This window comes from Nematolebias whitei, chromosome 21, assembly GCF_014905685.2.
Source record: "Nematolebias whitei isolate Nwh7 chromosome 21, NemWhi1, whole genome shotgun sequence".
NCBI classification, from domain to species: Eukaryota; Metazoa; Chordata; class Actinopteri; order Cyprinodontiformes; family Rivulidae; genus Nematolebias; species Nematolebias whitei.
In genome coordinates this window covers 24314238-24326577 of record NC_056518.1, presented here as the reverse complement: position 1 = coordinate 24326577, position 12340 = coordinate 24314238, and the positions used below count along the sequence as shown (strand labels likewise).

General features: G+C 37.0%; 1 protein-coding gene across 1 annotated transcript in view; it reads right to left on the bottom strand.

Moving 5' to 3' along the window:
• alk (ALK receptor tyrosine kinase) overlaps positions 1 to 12340 on the bottom strand; it is a 241592-nt gene that overhangs the window by 61111 nt on the left and 168141 nt on the right. The window contains exons 7-9 of the mRNA XM_037695394.1: positions 8556 to 8690; positions 7587 to 7690; positions 5261 to 5433 (exon numbers count right to left, since the gene is read on the bottom strand). Of these exons, the coding sequence (XP_037551322.1) occupies positions 5261 to 5433; positions 7587 to 7690; positions 8556 to 8690 (412 nt within the window). The remainder of the gene's footprint in view (positions 1 to 5260; positions 5434 to 7586; positions 7691 to 8555; positions 8691 to 12340) is intronic.

Genomic DNA, 12340 nt, shown 5'->3' with positions numbered 1-12340 from the left:
ATATATACACACACAAACCGGATTCCAAAAAAGTTGGGACACTAAACAAATTGTGAATAAAAACTGAATGCAATGATGTGGAGATGGCAAATGTCAATATTTTATTCGTAATAACATAGATGACAGATCAAAAGTTTAATCTGAGTAAATGCAACATTTTAAAGGAAAAATATGTTGATTCAAAATTTCACAGTATCAACAAATCCCAAAAAAGTTGGGAGAAGTAGCAATAAGTGGCTGGAAAAAGGAAATTGAGCATATAACGAACAGCTGGAAGACCAATTAACACTAATTAGGTCAATTGACAACATGATTGGGTATAAAAAGAGCTTCTCAGAGTGTCAGTGTCTCTCAGAAGCCAAGATGGTAAGAGGATCACCAATTCCACCATTGTTGCGCAGAAAGATAGTGCAACAATACCAGAATGGTGTTACCCAGTGTAAAATAGCAAAAACTTTTAAGTTATCATCATCATCCATGCATAACATCATCAAAAGATTCAGAGAATCTGGAACAATCACTTTGCGTAAGGGTCAAGGCCGTAAAACTCTACTGGATGCTCGTGATCGCCGGGCCCTTAAACGTCACTGCACCTCAAACAGGAATGCCACTGTCAAGGAAAGAACAGAATGGGCTCAGGAATACTTCCAGAAAGCATTGTCAGTGAACACAATCCACTGTGCCATCTGCCGTTGCCAGCTGAAACTCTACAGTGCAAAGAGGAAGCCATTTCTAAGCAAGCTCCACAAGCTCAGACGTTTGCACTGGGCCAGGGGTCATTTAAAATGGAGTGTGGCAAAATGGAAGACTGTTCTGTGGTCAGATGAGTCACCATTTGAAGTTCTTTATGGAACACTGGGACGCCATGTCATCTGCACCAGAGAGGACAAGGATAGCCCAAGTTGTTATCAACGCTCCGTTCAGAAGCCTGCATCACTGATGGTATGGGGTTGCATGAGCGCTTGTGGCATGGGCAGCTTGCATGTCTGGAAAGGCACCATTAATGCAGAGAACTATGTTCAGGTTCTAGAACAACATATGCTCCCATCTAGACGTCATCTCTTTCAGGGAAGACCCTGCATTTTTCAACACGATAATGCCAGACCGCATTCTGCAGCAATCACAACATCATGGCTACGTAGGAGAAGGATCCGGGTACTGAAATGGCCAGCCTGCAGTCCAGATCTTTCACCTATAGAGAACATTTGGCGCATCATAAAGAGGAAGGTGCGACAAAGAAGGCCCAAGACGATTGAACAGTTAGAGGCCTGTATTAGACATGAATGGAAGAGCATTCCTATTTCTAAACTTGAGAAACTGGTCTCCTCTGTCCCCAGACGTCTGTTGAGTGTTGTAAGAAGAAGAGGGGATGCCACACAGTGGTAAAAATGGACTTGTCCCAACTTTTTTGGGATTTGTTGATGCCATGAAATTTGGAAAGTTTAAACTTTTGATCTGTGATTTGTGTTCTATTCTGAATAAAATATTAGATGTTGGCACCTCCACATCATTGCATTCAGTTTTTATTCACAATTTGTTCAGTGTCCCAACTTTTTTGGAAACCGGTTTGTATATATATATATATATATATATATATATATATATACATATATATATATATGGTGTTTTAAGCCCTTCCCACACTCTTGCAATATTCTAAACAACGTTTCTAAACTTTAAACGCTCTAAGAGCACAGAATGTCATGATTTCCCCCTCTCTGCCTCCGCTGCTCTCAGCCACCTGCAAGTGTTCTTGGCCATGCCCTCTTCTCTGCTCTGCACGGAGAACAGCTGATCGACTGATCAGCTGCAGGAGGAAGCTTATCCTGCAGTATGGGCTGCACAAAGATGCAGCCGGTGCTAAATTATTTAAAATAATTTATTTAAAATAAAAATTCCATGCCGATCATGCGGCTCATCCATCAATCAGACAATTATTTTAAAAAACCGTGACAGAGCAAGTCCACAATAAACGAACCACAAAGTAGCGAGGGACTAATGTACAGTAAAAATACTATTGTTAAAACGGCTAAGAACAGACAGAGTGATGTTTCTTCAGATTATTTTGGGTCAATCTCTGAAAGAAATGATGAGTCATAGTTCAAATAATATAGTTTCAATAAAGACCAGGGAGTTTACCTTTGATGTCACTTCCTGTTTCACTTTGGCCAAATAAAAAAAGAAAGCATGTTATATGACAAAATGAATACTCGTGTGTATTGTGCCAAATTTTTTGAATATTAATGTTTTCTTTTTTACTTTTTGTTTGTAGTAAATGCATGTCACAGTCACTTTAAGATTTACAGTTTCTATTCAGTTTACAGTCTGCTGCTTCTTGATCTTTACAGACTCTTTCAAATGCATCTCCGATTCTATTTAAGTTCTGCAAAAGGTCACGTGCAACGTCTGGCAGGTTCACCCAGTGCTTACAGATATGACATTCTACAAACACAGCTGACTACATAACTAGGAATCAAAATTTAATCACTCTCAGGGGAGCAGGATTATCCAAGCTTGAATGGTAAAGAAACCCGTAGACAAACAGAGAGGGAATGCCTTCTTTCAGGCTTGTTTAAAAAAAAAAAAAATCACAAATTAATTTAAGTTCTCTTTTCTTGAGGGAAACTCAGGGCTATGGTTAACTGAAAGGCAAGCATAGTTTTGTGTAATAATCTACATTTAGAAAAATGCAAAAAAAGAAGTAAAAATCAACATTTCTGTGAAGAAGCTACAATGTTGCCACAAAATAAGAGTAGAATGACTTATCTACTCTAAAAATGTTTTTAAACTAGGCAAGAGATTCTGAGAGCATCCTAACTTTGAGTAAAATACTATTTTTACAGTACAAATACATATATTTGAAAATGTATCGCATGATTTAACTGTTTTTATTGAACGGAAATGCACTACCATTTACAGCTGCTACTTAAAATATCAAATTATTAAAATAATAATTATAAAATTTCTATAATTAAAAAATCATGATATAATATTAGTCATTTTATTTAGTAACTCTGTTTAAATTGCAGTCAAATATTTGATTCATGACACTAATTTTAATTGATGATATTTGAAGGTCAAGTTGAAATATTTAAATCCATGTCATTTAAAACACCAATGAAGCAGCAGGCGCTTTAAAAAAGTAGTGATTTAAAAATAAATATGTATGTAAATCTTGAAGACCTAAACAAAAAAATTGACTCAATACAAGCTACATGCAGTTATAGCTCTTAAGTAAACATGCTTACAATATAGTGCAGAAAATTAAAACCACTTCTATTGTTCCAGTTCCAAAACACTCCAGCTCAGCGTGACTAAACGATGCCGCCCTGTACCACTCGCACATTGTCATGAAGTGTTTTGAGCAACTGGTCCTGGCACATCTGAAGCACTGCCCACCATCCACCAGATCCATATCAGTTTGCCTATCTCTGTAACAGAAGTACAGAGGATGCAGTCTCCATAACACCATCTGTACTCACACATCTGGACAATAACACATATGCACGTGTGCTGCTCGTTGATTTCAGCTCAGCATTCAAACCAGCCAAGTTAGTCTCTAAACTTAGAGATTTGGGCATTAACACCTCCCTCTGTCACTAGATCATGGACTTTCTAACCAACAATCCTCACATTGTTAAGTCAGGCCACATCTACTCCACCATCATACTAACCACAGGTGTACCACAGGGCTGTGTGCTGAGCCCATTCCTCAACTCCCATTTCTCTAACGACTGCAGGTCTGTGCATGGATCTAGTTCCATACTAATGTTTGCTGACACCACCACAGTGATTGGCCTCATCAGCAACAATGAAGAGACAGCCTACAGACAGGAGGTACAGCACCTGGTCACATGGTAAGTTGACAACTGTCTGCTCCTTAAAACCAGCAAATCAAAGAAGCTCATTGTGGACTTCAGGAGGGTGTGAGGAGGCACTCATGACCCTATCCACATTAACAGTACAGCTGGTGAACGTGTCTCCAGCTTCAAGTTCTTGGGGCGCCACATCTCAGAAAACCTGTCCTGGACCACCAACACCTCCAGCCTTGTCCAAAAAAAGCTCAATAATGATGCTTTTTCCTGAGGAAATTGAATAAACACCACCTTTCCATGGCTTTCTATCCTGGTGAAGTTTCACCAGTAATGTCTCTGTATGGTACAGGAACTGCACAGTCACAGACTGTAAGTCACTGCAGCGGGTGGTGAAGACAGCTTAGCACATCATAGGGTCTCCACATCCACTCATTGCAGACATCCAGAGGAAACGCTGTCTGCACCGAACTCGCAGCATTCTCAAGGACTCCTCTCACCCTGCACATAAACTATTTGCCTGCTTGCCCTCCAGCAGTTGCTTCAGGAGAACTCCCCCCCCCCCCCCCCAAAAAAAAACCTCTCCTCTTGATCTTGACTGTTCACATTGTACGTACCATTGTATATTATGTTTATAAACTATACTGTACATAATTCAAGATGCACACATCCATTCAGCTGGTAAAATTGTAACACTTGAATCTGTTTATAGGTCTGTAGCACACCAATCTGTATATTGTGTATGTAGCACATTCATATGATATCTATCCTACACACATATCTGTATATCATGATCACCGTATAATACAGTAATGTATACTCTATTTTGCACGACTATTAATTGCACTGATTAGATGCCAAATTGCATTTTGTTGCCGTGTACTTGTAACAACAATAAAGTTGAATCTAATCTAATCCTTTTCTGTTGTTCGTCTCTGTGTACAGTAATAATAGAAGCCTGACAAGCTGATGTTTGCCAATTACCGGTAGTCGGGTAGTGAATCTACGGCAGTCTGTTTATTAGACCGATGAACGTCCTGTAAGTTGTGGAAAACAATAGATTCAAAGCAGTCAAAGCAACAGGTGGGGCACAGGGAGCACAACTCTGAGTTACCACCACTAGATGGTGTTTAATGGTTACAGCTGCAGAACAGGATGATGAACAAATCGGTGGTTTTGGTTTTATGACATTTAAAAATTATAGCACGTTATATGGAGAAATCAGCCTGCACTTATTTCAAATTATTTCTTACAATTAGATATCTTGCAGCACACAACACCAAGTAATTTTTTGTCATTATTTAATTATTAATTCTGTTTTATTTAGCATACTTTTAATTTTATATACATAAACACTGACTTAACGAGTTGACTACCCAACAGTACTGAAAGAGTATTTATAAACAACTTTTTGCTATATATTAGTATCGACTAAAGGTTTGGCGTACCAGTCTGACAGTCCGTAAAGAGGAAGAGTGATGAGTCTCCAGCCTTTGTCAGATTTGGGCTCGCCGGCTAAACGCCACAGTCTGCTCTGCTCGTCGGGCCCTGTGCTGTTTTCCACTATCCACAAAGACAGAGAGTCCCTCTGTGACCCTCCAGAACACAGCCGGAACCGAACCTGTTGAATAAAGATGAGATTTCAAACTTGCTGTGCAAAGCTTCAGTATGTAGTACATGATAGTATTTGCCATTTCATCTGAGTAACTGAGTATTTTAGAATTGAAGTAGATCCAGTTTTTAAACACAAGTGTGGTGCAATAATCAGTTACAGCCATTTGTGTAGTTATTAAAAAATTAAAGCCTAGAAATAATTAATTCAGGATTATAATTTGTGTATCTCTCAAACTATGCTGACACGTTCATACATTGGACCAGAACCAAAAGCAACGCACGGTTTGTGACAGGATTTAAAACACAAAAATTCAAGCTAGTCTATGATCCTCAACAGCATTTTTAAAGTAAATTATTATTTTTTCATTATTTAAGTGGAACAGATGCTGGTTTAAGCCTGATGAATAAATTCAAGACATCTAAATACTGTGCTTGTGATGAATTTGGGTCTTAGCTATGAGACTCCAATTTGACAATTTAAATATTAATACTAACCCTAGATTAAAGTAAATATGACTTGTTGCCTACACCTCAAACTAGCATACAGCTGTTCATTGTCCGAGAGTGGACGGGTTAGCTCGAACAGCACAGATCCACTACAGAGACGGACTCGGGGTGAGTGATCTTGTTTCATAGCTAATCTTTGGCTGCTTGACATGAAGCATTGAGGCAACAACGTGGTTCTGCCTCCACTGCTGCTCAAAATATCACTTTCATAGTGCCCCTGAGAAGTAGAAATATGATTTTTATTTTCATCTTTGTTTTTCAATCCCATTTGCCTTGCAGACTGGATTTTTTTAATTTAGTTTTTAGATTAAGCTAATCCACTGACATTCACTGTTAACATTTTTTCTTTTCTGACCTCCTGATCTTTAAATTAGGTTTACCTCTAATACATTAACCTTTTTGAAATCCAATTTCCAACTTACTTACAAGCTGAATGTGCCAAGTAAACATAGGAATCAAAGGGTCTAAAGTTATTGTCCTAAAACAAATCAAACATACTTAAATTCATGTGACGCAGCATAAACTAAGACATCAAGTAAACAACCGATTCACACAATGGCATAATTTACAATCTCAGTGGATTACTCTTTTAACCTACGCTGTTAATTTTACTTAAAAAAATATTAAAAAGCATGAAAAAGACAAATCAAGGCTTATATCTTTTGTTACTGGAATATGAACCTGATTCTAGCAATGTCAAAAAAAACAAACATTAAATAATTGAGAACATACTTAATATTAAAACATTAGCTAAACGAAGTTAGACATTTGGCTAAATGAAATAAGCTAATTAGATTACTTCAATTATCCAATTATTTGAAGATATGAAGAATCAGCAGAATTTAACCTCTTTACTTCATTCAGAACTGAAGTTACTTTTTATCAAAGTTTAGTTGAAGCTAGCTAAATTTAAACTAAAGTCAGCTAAATAGTACCTGAAAAAGTTAGGCCAAATAAACTGGTTTAAGATGAACTAACCGTAGATACCAACATTTTTTAGTCAGATAATCTGGACAGTTTCTTTTTTTGTGCTGAAATGTTTCGCCTTCGATCCGGAAGGCTTCATCAGTCAAGGAAACACACAACAAATCTGATTCTTCCTCCAACAGCTTACTCCAAAGTGGAACAAACCAGTTCTGCTTGTGATAAGATGGCCTCTTTGGTATGCCCCTACTCCATTGCCGGCCCTCTTCATTGTTGACAGTCTTGTCAAACTGGTTCACAAGACTTCCAGATCGAAGGCGAAACGTTTCAGCACAAAAAAAGAAACTGTCCAGATCACCTGACTGAAAAACGTTGGATTTTATACCTGGATTATTGAGCATAGACTTTGTTGTTAACCATAAATAATTGAGAAACTAATTAATTTCAGGTAAATGGTTGGCAAGCTTCAACAGAACTCAACTTATTAACGTTAGCTAACCAATGTTGGAGTAAGCTAATTAGGAATCTTCAGTTAGCTAATTATTGTGAACTAATTATCAACATAAATTAATTTCTGTTATCTGTTATTTTTAACAGGACTGAGCAATTAACTAACTCTATAGAGCTAAAGCTATAGCTAAATATTTAACCAAAGTCAGCTTATACTTGAAGTTAACGAAAACATATATTTAAAATCGTTAGTTATTAAGGCAATTTAAACGGGCTTACCGTGCAGGGGGAGTTCCTCAACGGAGGGGGGAAGAGAGGACTCTTCAACAACGCAGAGACATGCTGACCTTTAGACTGGCCCCTCTCTATAGTAAATGTTGCACCTTAAACACAGATGTGCCGTAATAAACACAATGATAAAATAGCAGTGTAATTCATGATTACCATGAAGAGTTAAAATAAAAATGTCCCTCCATATGCGTGCACATACGTGCAATACAGCTTTTAAAATGGACATTACTACGTTTTATGATGTCCTTTTTTATTTTATGCACAAAAGATCAATGCAAAGGTTTTCAAATGGACCCTCTGACAGTCTGAAGTTAATCTTTCAGGTCACTGTCACAGCAGCGATAAAAACAATATATCAAACTTCTCCGAAGACCTCTCCAAAGGCATGCCTCTCCAAACCTTTAAAATCTTCTTGTGCAGCTGCACATGTAATGAAGGCAGGACTCTTGTAGCCTCCTGCACCCTGAGGGATTCTGTTTGGAGCAGTGCACTGACCTCTGACTAGGACAAAAAAATGTGTCTGGCACATCAGAAGTTTTATTCTCTCCAAACTGAATCTCAGGATTCAAATGTTCAAGGTTGTGTTACATTCAAGCATAAAGAAAAACAAACAAAATTTTTTATTTTTCTTCCTTAAAGTCTATTCTAACTAGAAAAATTGTATTTCCTGCGAAAATGCAGTGTGGATGCTTATTGCTGAAGAACTTGCAGAAAAACAGCTGAAATTAGCTAAAAAAACATGCTGAAATTGAAGAACAAGCCTTACTTAGCAGAAAAAAAAAAGCAGAAAAAACACATACTTGGTGAATTTAATAATAAGCAGCAAATAAGTTTAAATAAGCAAATAAGCAAGCACACCAAGGCTCTACAACACTTACAGAGTCTGCGGTTACGTTTTCTACACCAGCTGATCTGCACCGTGGTCATATCATCACATGAGACGTGTCAGACACAAACCTGACGGGGAGCAGCTCTGTCTGCTTGATTTGGCTGGAGACTGAACTCTTCTCCAGGAGAGACTCCTGCCTGCAATTGACTGCCAGCCGCAATCGCCTTCTTCAAAAGAGCAGTAGCTGCCGTTCAGGAAGCGACCTGGAGAGAATATATTAATGATATACATGTATAATGTTAGAAGAAAGTGCAGTGATTGCTGACGACTGAACATCCAAAGAGGAGGACAAAGATGGAGGAAAATGGCCGGCTATCAAGGAGCGGACTGACAGGAAAGAGAAAAACGAGGGCCACAAACCAACAGTGCACAGGATTTTAGGTGTTTGTGAAAATTGGGAACGAGACATGGTGAGCTCTCATATTAGAAACACAAGAACGGAAAACGTTAGAAAGTCAGAGGAAATAAGAGGTGGCACTCGAACTGAAATTTCTCAAAGCAGCACAAGGAACCTGAGCATTTCTGTCACTCCTTAGAAAGTTTTATGTTTCTGCTCAACTTGTTCAACCTGTTACTGAAATATTAATCCTAAATAGGTGCATCTGTTCAGCTTTTGAGTTTAAAGACTTAAAATGAGTAGAAAAAGTCATGTTTAAAAATGTTCACAGGCATCAAAGTTTAATAAACACATTCAAGGTGCTACATGATAACCTCCTGCACCATGTTTTCATCAGTGTGGTTGTGGATCAGGAAACCTGCAAGATTCTTTCCAGCAGATACAACCTTCTGTGGTTTTCTCCACACATAATTAACTCCATATTCCTACCTGCTCAAAGGGTGCTACAAAACGATTATTCAAAGCAGAAACACATTTTACCAAGTTGTGGGAAGAGCTCAGACGTTGAGACTTGAAAGCTCAACATAGAGATTAAAGATGTTGCCATCAATTACGGCTTCCAAAACTGTCCAGGGCAGCCGACTCGGGACCCGAAGGTCCTGGGATCGATTCTCGGTCATTGCACATCTCGTGGTGTCTCTGAGCAAGACACCCAATCCTGAACTGCTCCCCGGGCACTCACATAGATGCCCACTGCTCCACCTGGGTGTATCCCAGGTGCGATGGTTAAAATGAAGAGAGCCAATTTCATCTTTGTATGGGAACATACAATGAGAACACAGCAATTTTTTGTAATTCATTTAATTTATATATATATATATATATATATATATATATATATATATATATATATATAAACGCCTTATATAAATTTATGCTAATGCCATTATAATAATATTGCTTATTTTACTTTTTTCATTTGCAACGTGTATTCTATTATTAAGTAAAACTCATCTTATTTTACACAGATCACAGAACAGTCATCTCCTTCTCCTTCCACAAACTAAATTAAGGACCATGGGAGATCGGGCATTCTGTGTGGGTGCCCCCCGCCTCTGGAACTCCCTCCCTGAATATCTGAGAGCTCCACAATCATTGATTGACTTTAAAAAAGGCTTAAAGACTTTTCTTTTTAAGCAAGCCTATTCTGCCTCCACATGATTGTATCACTGATTTTAGTTGATTTTTATCACTGATTTTAGTTGATTTTATCATTGATTTTAGTTGATTGTATCACTGATTTTAGTTGATTTTTATCACTGATTTTAGTTGATTTTATCATTGATTTTAGTTGCACTCTGTAGCACTGAGATTTTTGTTAATGAAAAGTGCGTTACAAATTAAATTCATTATTATTATTATTACACAACTCAATACTCAATAAGTAGCATCACCATGCCATGGCAGCTCCTTGAGGATGGAAGATTCACTGAATCAAGCACGTAGCAAGTAGGAACATTAAGCGCAAACAAACTTTTATTAACTTACTGCCTGGAGAGGGGAAACCTGAAAGAATCCAAAAAAGTAACCATGGAAGAGGAAGTGAGGAAGTGCTACCAGCTATGACACAGAATAAAGGAATCCAGGAAGAGTTTCTACAGAGGGAACAGTTTTCTGATGGACTACAGGTGTGAGAATCAGACCCTGAGGCCTGAAAGAGCTAACTGGGACTGGAGCTGGGAGTTAAACCACGAGACAAAACTTACAAAAATGATTTAAAACTATGTTCAGTTTGACATAAAAATAGGGAAATACAAAATATAGAAATCAGAAGAACAATTCAAAGTAAACTAGAGAAATTGCATTGCCTGTAAAAATGTGATGTGAATGCTTGAATTGCAGAACTTGCTGAGAACCACCTGAAATTAGCTAAAGAAATAAAAAAATCAAAAATTCTGAAATGTAGCTGACATTGAACAACAAACCTAAATTAGCAGAAGAAAGCAGAAAGAACACATATTTGTTGAGTTAGGTTTAAATAAGCAGAAATTAGCACAAAAAATAGGAAACTTGCTAAAATAAAATGAAAATAAAAAAAAAATCTGAAAAGTAGTTGAAAAGGCAGAAAGAAGCTTAAACTACCAGACGGAAGCAGAAAGAGCTGAAATGAGCTGAAAAGTGGAATTAGTTGAAAAAGATAAAAATTTGCATCAAAATAGCTAACTGAAAATAGCAGAAAAAAGATGCAAGGACCATAACAAGCTGAAATTAGCATAAAGAAGCTAGAAGAAGCACACAAATGTTGTAATTAGCAGCTAAATTAACCTGAAAGGAGCACAAACCCACTGAGAAAAACAGCTGAATTTAGCTGAAAATAGCTGAATTTTTTTAAAAATTTGCACAAGGAAGCTGAAGCTGAACTGGAACAAAAAGTAAATGTAGCAGTAAAAGGTTGTAAACAGATGTAAAGATGTGAAGGATGTAAAATGAGCTCATTTCATTTTGAGGGAAAAAATGGTAGAAAAGGCTAAATATTCAATACCAAAAGTCATAACACCTTTCTCCTGAACGAGTTGAATGTTTTGATATATGATTTGTTGAAATAGCACAAAAATTGTGGAACGAGAAAGATGCTGAAAAACATATGGAAGGAAAATGGATCACTATAATGTGAATGCTTCATAAAATAAAACCTGCTGTTGTAAATTTGTGTCTGCAGTCAGAAAATTTCAAAAGCTGAAGGGACACACATCAAATGTTTTACATTGAACAAGTGATCACGAAGTGCTGCAAAAATAAACAAAAAATCCTATCACTTTTTGATGTAATGATATAATTTTATTAAAAGCCTTCAGGTCCACATTCATCTGTTGATGGAGTGAATTTCAGGTAAGTGACCCACTTCCTGTAAAACAGTGAGATGCAGTTTGAAGAGGCTAAAAGCTAACTGCTACACTGAACAGGAAATGAGTCGAGCTCAAACTCATTAATTTAATGGGGCTATTTTAAAATCTGAACAAAAAAAAATCATGTAAATTAAAATAATAATTGGGCTCCCATTTTCCCATTAGTGGTGCAAATTGTATAAAAGCTCAACTGAAACCTGAAGGTTTGTCAAGTTTTTTGCAGATAATCTGAAACATTTTCATAATCTTTGCTTTAATCTGAATGAAAACCTAAAATGAAACTTTAAAAACATAGATTTCCAGGTTTTTAACCACAATTAGTTAAAGTCAACACAAAGTGCCTTTAATTATTGATAACCTACCATACATTGACTCCTTATTGTTTATTAAAGCTTTTCTGTGTAAAAAAGGCTTTAATTTGTTTTACTGATGATATATATTAAATTATGCAGAGGTCATTAAGTAAATATTTTCAAACTAAATCTAAAACTTCTGGATAATAAGTATAAAAATATGTCGTGTTTGACTATTTTCTGACACAAATCCTTTTTTATTCCACAAATCAGTCACTGTTTGATAACCCTCATGTAAAAAGCAAAAATTCAATAAA